At 41.9% G+C, this 6,680-nt stretch overlaps 1 protein-coding gene across 2 annotated transcripts; it reads left to right on the top strand.

Annotated features, from left to right (window-relative positions):
• The first annotated feature begins 143 nt into the window (after positions 1-143).
• On the top strand, positions 144-3,166 carry lmo4la (LIM domain only 4-like a). 2 transcript variants are annotated; one of them, XM_089019742.1, is made up of 5 exons: positions 144-338; positions 678-915; positions 990-1,086; positions 1,361-1,519; positions 2,013-3,166. In XM_089019742.1, the coding sequence occupies exons 2-5, from the start codon at positions 683-685 to the stop codon at positions 2,019-2,021; spliced, it is 498 nt and encodes a 165-aa protein (XP_088875868.1). In that variant the 5' UTR covers positions 144-338; positions 678-682; the 3' UTR covers positions 2,022-3,166. The 2 variants fall into 2 exon arrangements, with proteins under 2 accessions (XP_088875868.1, XP_088875869.1); XM_089019743.1 differs by lacking the exon at positions 144-338 and having other exon boundaries at positions 663-915.
• Positions 3,167-6,680: the final 3,514 nt, after the last annotated feature.

Raw genomic sequence — 6,680 nt, 5'->3', positions numbered from 1 at the left:
AAAAAAAGCGTCCGACGGATGGAAAATACTGTACAGTACTTGATGTCGGTAGCTTGGAATCGATTTACAAAAGCCACGCCCCCTCGTACGCAATTGGCTAGAGGAGTAGCGGTGACGTATTTAACAAGGCTAGCACGCGCTTAGACCGCATTTTGCCTCGCCGATTGTAAACAGACAAAAAGAAAGTGAAAGTGGCCGCCTGTCAACTATCACAAGGGACCCGTTGTTGTTTTATTTGATGGCTCTCGTCGGGAATGGACTGAAAAGCTTCGGCGCTTCGTGGACAAGTTAGATCATTTGATCATTTTCCTTTCTCAGCGTCTTCCTCCGCTGGGAGTGTAAGTTCAAGAACTTAAATCTCTTCACTGGTTTTGTTTTTTATAACCTATTAAGCAACGGTTTCTTCTGTGAAAACGTAAATTTCTGCCAATGGCGATTTTTGAGAGGATGATTTTTTTTATGCTTTTCATCTGAAGAAAAATGACCAATTCAAATCTTATTGTAGAAGTGGGAGGCTGCTTTGTAGTAGCTGCAACTCTAAATTAAAAACACAATAATCAGTATCGGCAGCTCAAAAACTAAATATTCAATCTACTCTTTTTAAACTGTTATGTCGACTGCATGTATATTTTAGGATTTCTTATTCACCACTCAACCTTTCTCGTGTGCCTTTCCAGTTACGATGGTGAATAGCAGGGCGGAGGTCCCCAATGTGGCCGTCATGGGGGGTTCGACTGGTCGCTCGTGCGCGGGATGCGGAGGTCGTATCGCGGACCGCTTCCTCCTTTTCTCCATGGAGCAGTACTGGCACACGCGCTGCCTCAAGTGCTCCTGCTGCCACGCTCAGCTGGGCGAGTACAGCAGCACCTGCTACAGCAAAGGAGGGATGATCCTCTGTAAAAACGACTACATCAGGTGAGTCCGGCTCACAATTATGTGTTTTTAAACTAGTCTGTCGGTTTTTATGTCTGGTTGGTATTTTTCCGTAGGCTGTTTGGACACAGCGGCGCTTGCAGTGCATGTGGACAGGCTATCCCCGCTAGTGAGATGGTGATGCGGGCCCAAGGAAACGTTTACCACCTTAAGGTCAGTTTGATGATGGATGAGCGTCATGCAACTTGACTTTGGAGTTAGCCGATCCTCTGTTGAGCGTCTCCAGTTGCTCTTATAAGCCGCTGCTATTCTCTTGACTGGTACTTGTAAGAGGGAGCATATAATTTCTACTCTGACATTCTTCACTGCTGCCTTATACAGATTTTTTTTTATTTTAGGATCCTGCACTTTGTATACAGCGGTGGTTGTTTGAAAGTGGAGTTGAGTTGGTTGTGTAATGATGAACATTTTTTTTTTTACGTCTCAGTGTTTCATTTGTGCAACGTGTCGGAACCGCCTGGTCCCCGGCGATCGCTTTCACTACATCGACGGAACTATCTTCTGCGAACACGATCGGCCAGGAGGCGCACTCCTTGGTGGACACCCAATGCAGATGCAAGCTAACGGCATGATATCCGATCAGAAGGTGACAATCATTTCTGGGAAATTGTTGATTTGCGTGTTAAGTCATGGATTGCATTTTTGATGGTCAAATCAATCGGCGATTAGTTTTGAGCATCAATTCATCATTTGAAAATGAAACCACATGTTGGCAATGAATGATCAGATGTTGATGTTTCATTGCATCTGTGCACGCCGCTGCCACAAACTATTGCTAACTCCACCGAGATGAAGATTCCCGGGCTAAATTTTGATCCCAGCATTTCTCTTACTTAACTGACAGTTTTGACGGTCACTTCAGCGTTTGTCGGAAATGTCACTCCTTTGTTGTGGCCATTATCTGAAAGAAAAGGAAAAAAGGAAACAGTGAACCTATTTTAGTGTCAGTATTGCACATTACAACTTACAGACCGAAAATGACTAATAATCAATTTATCATCATCCAAATAATCAATAATCAAGTATTATTATTTTTCCGCATCAAGTACACACTGACCGTCTTTTTCCATGATTGACAGGTCTGCTGAAAAAGTGGATGGGGAAATCCCGAGCGTCTCCTCCCTTCCGCTCTTCTTTACTTTCTAAGGCAGCCTGTAAATCTTTCCATGATGAAAGAAGGCCAAATTGTTGCTTCGTTTGAAGGAGCTGGACACCCGTAACGCTTCGAAACACCAGACGGACTGCTGATTTCTAACGAACGGTGGCGGCCATGTTGTGGAGATCAGGCTTGGCGAAAAGGAAGGAAACGGACATAAAGATGTCATCGCAGTAGAAACATGGATGTCCTTTGCAACCCTTTCCCAAACGGTGAATATGAAATCTGCAGGTAATACTGTGTTTTTTGTTGTTATTTTTAAACAGCCGATTTTGTGCTTTCTCTGTGGGTTAAGTATTCATCTTAATTGGAGCAGAATGTGGTGTTTTTTTCTATCGCTGTGTTTATACTACTCACAGAAGAGCCTCCGATGCTTTTTAGATCTGAATTTTTTTCAGGTTATACATTGTATCGACGTGTAGGCGTGTTCAAATGCGCAGTGTTTAAGAATATTAAAGGCTATTGAAGGCTATTATTGTTATCCTATTGAAGGCTTTCTGATTCAGATTCTGAATAGTAACCTGGGTTGGGTACATTTAATCGTCTCAAAACTTCCCATGATGCAGATCATGCAACACCGGAGTTTAAAGGTGAACTGCTTTTTTATGAGTTTTTTTATACTTAATTTTTTGTTTGTTTTGGTTGAAGTGAAACTGATTGGATGCACCAATATATATCATATTAATAACACAGGAAAACCCCACCCTGTATTTCAATTTAAAAAATAGAAATCTTCACCCATGCTATCTTCAAGCTCCTGGGTACGTGTGGTAAGGTTTCAATGGCGGGACGCTAGTCCCTTGAAAAGTACACCTGGGTGCGATTGTAAGTGACATTTTGTCTTCGTGTGACCTACAATTGGTTGGCAACCAATTCAGGGGCGTACCCGGCGTGGTGCTTGAAAACAGCTTGGATAGGCTCTGACATGCACACGACTCTCGTTAGGAGAAGCTAATTAGGAAATGGATGCTTCGATGGATAAACGATGAAGTGTTGTACTTAACAAGTTGAAGATAATACTTATAATATTTTGTACATTGTATTGTAATGTTGTTCAGATGAAAAAAATAAAATTGATGTTTAACCTTAGTGGTGTCATTATTTTACTCCAGATAGTTCAACACGGGTTGCTGATGATGTAGCAGTACACTTACCTGACTTGTGTGTGTGTGGACGGCGTGGGATCAATTACTACTCGGCGACGGAGTGGTCGCAGGTGCGGCCTCGGCTCGGCGACGGTTTCCCAAACGGGTAACGCGGTAGCCTCTGTATTTGATCAAACACCAGACTTAGCATCACTTAATTTCACTAATTACGGCGAGGACATGTGGATGATATACCCGAGTCAGAAGACTTCAGAGAAGACGGCGCTCTTCATCAGTCAAAGTCCGATGACTGACCTGCATGCGGTATCTGGGAAACAATCCGTCGCTCTGAAACTTATCCGTTAATTTGAGTCATTAGGAAAGAAATTTCAAGCGGGATTTCGCGCTTGAGAAGGCGCGCTAGATATTTCATCCAATCCAAACGACTCGGAATAATTAAACTGATCAAGTTAATTAGCTTAATTAAGTTGATTTGACTACGGATCACTGCCATATGGTGCGGGGAAACAAAAAGAGAAGGGGAACTAATTAAAAGTAAAATAATGAGGATTTTAATTAACTGGTTCCCCAGACATCAGCAAGTGGGGGGGATGCTAGAGTTGTAATTAAAAAGTCCCGTCGTGCCGGCAACATTCTATCCCCCCCTCCCCGCTTTAATATCAGCAAGGGCTCCATCCATCTAATTAAATCTGTAAATGAATTAGGAACGTTGAAGGTCTCCGCCTTTGTTTGCCATCCAACCTTTGGATGCAAAACTTAAAAGAATTGGTGTCGTTTTTGTTTTTTTTTTTCAACCCGGCAAGAGTTTGATTTGACTTACTTGATCTTTTATGTCAAACTAAATTGTCGCAGGTATCAGCAAACTGGGAATGATACACCAGGAAATGTAAATTAATTGTCCAACGTGTCTGTAATTTAGTTTGGAACAAGCAATGTCGTCTTTTGGAAAGAAGTCTCAATTTTGGAAAGTTGCCGCTTAAAGGACAACCGACGTCTCCGGACAAGTTGTGTCCAAAATTTGTAACATGGGTTCAAATGATTTATACTGAGCATATTTTACAAAGATTCCACCGCATATAGCGATATTTTACGTTTTAAGACTCGTGCTGAATATTCCGGAAGTCTTGTTTTTGAGTTGGTGACGTCACTGAAGGAACGCCCCTGACCGAAAAAAAGGACACATTGTAGCAGTCCTTCTATCACGTCAATGCTTTTTTGGTCTGAAAACCTCGTGTTGCACCAGAAAGAGCCAGAAGAGGGCGTCCAAGCTCCATGTAAGGAATTTATCAGCCTGTGGAAACGGGCTGATTCATTCCTCACAGGAGCTCAGTGTCTGTCTCTTTTTGGGTGAGACATTTCCTCCCCAATGTTGCCTCAAAATGGCACGAAATAAATTCTTTAATCGATCGACGTCACGAACTGGGGGCGGGACTTTCTGAAAATGCCCAATTCGCAGCTGAATTTTTTGCAGATTTTGGACACTTTTAGTCATTTTTATTGGTGTTCTTCACTTGAATAAAAATATCATACTGCGTGTTTTGGGTATTTTAGATGCTATAAACGTTTTTCTGATGTCAGTTAGGAAACAAAAAAGTGACACGCCTCCGGGCAAGTTGTGTCTATAATTTGTAAAATCACTTAAAATGACTACTACTGGGCGTATTTTACAAAGATTCCACAGCATATAGCTATATTTTACGCTTTAAGACTGAATATTCAGGAAATCTCATTTTCGAGTTGACGGTGCCTGACATGACGTAACATCTGGAACGTCACTGACCGAGAAAGCGACACACAATGCATTTTGGGTACTTTGTGTGGTCTGAAAACTTCGTGTTGATCCGTGTTGATGGCGAAATTAGAATGAGAGACATAAATAACGCGATGGTGAATCGTTGTGTGTTGCACCAAGACTACTATTTGATTGTAGTTGACACAAATTCCCAGCAGACAAATCAGCCCATTTCCAACGGAGCTTGGGCACCATCTTGTGCATTTTCTGGGACGCTACATTGTAGTCCTGATGGCTCGAATTGATACGCAAGTACTTGTTTAATCGATTGCAAACATTGATGCTTTCCTCTTCAGAACCATTTGAATCATATTCATAACTGGATGAGTAACAAGAAAGCATATTATCCGAATCTGAAGCCATTGTTTTGATTCTAGAGCAGGGGTCGGGAACCTTTTTGACTAAGAGAGCCATAAAAGTAAAATATTTAGAAATGTTTTTCAGCGAGAGCCACACGCATGCGCGCGCGCACATACAAACGCTCGCGTGCGCGCGCGGACACTTTTCAACAAAATATCAGAATTCATTATTTAAAATAACTGTGATAGTACTCACCGTTAACATGAATGGTTTTCCATTCCTCGTGTTTGGTAAAATTCCAGGAAAACGATCGGAATGAAATTCAATTTGCCGGTCCAGAGGCGAAGTTACTGCTAGCTAGCCTGCACACGGCTCATAAGCTTCCACACTTGCTATCTGCAATCTACTTCTCGCAGAAGTATGTCGATGCTAACGTTAACATGGGGCTTGTTAAAATGTCACTGACATTCGAGTGTTTCATCGATGGTATTGTTTCATTGCAAATTAGAATCAGAACATTTTCTCTCCTCGCCTAGGTCAGTGTCATCCAATCAAAATTGCGCTTTCCGCCAACTGCAGCCCCAACTGGAAAAATGAACGGCGAAAAAAAACCACGAAACGAAAAAGTAAAAACATATTTTAGTATTATCGGCGAGCCATATGCAATCATCAAAATAGCCATAGGTTCCCGACCCCTGTTCTAGAGCAAGGCGAAGACGTCCTGGTGTGACGTCACAAAACTCGCAATTTCCGGGGTAATTTTGAAGTAGTTTTGGGACACTTTAACTCAATTTTATTGGTGTTTTGCATTTGACTACAAATATCAGCCTGCGTGTTTTGGGTATTTTAGATGCTATAAAACGTTTTTCTGATGTCAGTTAGGAAACAAAAAAATGGTGTCGGTTTTCCTTTAAGTCAAAAATCAAGTCAAAGTCAGCTTTATTGTCAAATATGCTAATATGCATGACATACAGCAGACATGAAATGACTTAATTGTGCTCGCTTCTAATCGCCCTCCAACGAAGGCGGCGGACACCAAATTGAATCTTGAGGTTGCATTTTGTTCTCATTAATGCAAATGTTTACCTTCATTTGCTTTGCTTATGAGTGTAATTACACAACCAAAACAGAATTGCTTTTTGTTTAACCTTCGGCTTGGAACCTCGAGCCAAGGACGAAGGATCCATTGATGACGAAAATAAGCAAGCGCGGCTGATCCGGAGAGACGCGATTCACATTCGCAAAAGATAAAGCAACCATCTGTTGAGTCATTAAGCGTTTTCATTGGATGTGGGATAACGCGGCTTCGTTTAACCCGACGCGATTGTCATCTGTGGGAAATTGCTTTGCCTGCATTAAAAGCTATTGAAGCATTTGAAGAGCAAACAGAAGG

The sequence above is a fragment of the Hippocampus bargibanti genome, linkage group LG18 (assembly GCF_051943395.1).
Source record: "Hippocampus bargibanti isolate YZ-2025 linkage group LG18, ASM5194339v1, whole genome shotgun sequence".
Taxonomy (NCBI): domain Eukaryota; kingdom Metazoa; phylum Chordata; class Actinopteri; order Syngnathiformes; family Syngnathidae; genus Hippocampus; species Hippocampus bargibanti.
The sequence above is the reverse complement of the archived record's forward strand: the minus strand, read 5'-3'. Positions and strand labels throughout refer to the sequence as shown.

What these genes read in the sequence shown, in the direction of transcription:
- lmo4la (XM_089019742.1), top strand. Translation starts at nt 683, where the DNA reads ATGGTGAATAGCAGGGCGGAGGTCCCCAATGTGGCCGTCATGGGGGGT. An exon ending in TGTAAAAACGACTACATCAG is followed by an intron (nt 916 to 989) that starts GTGAGTCCGGCT and finishes ATTTTTCCGTAG; the next exon opens with GCTGTTTGGACACAGCGGCG. An exon ending in GAAACGTTTACCACCTTAAG is followed by an intron (nt 1,087 to 1,360) that starts GTCAGTTTGATG and finishes TTTACGTCTCAG; the next exon opens with TGTTTCATTTGTGCAACGTG.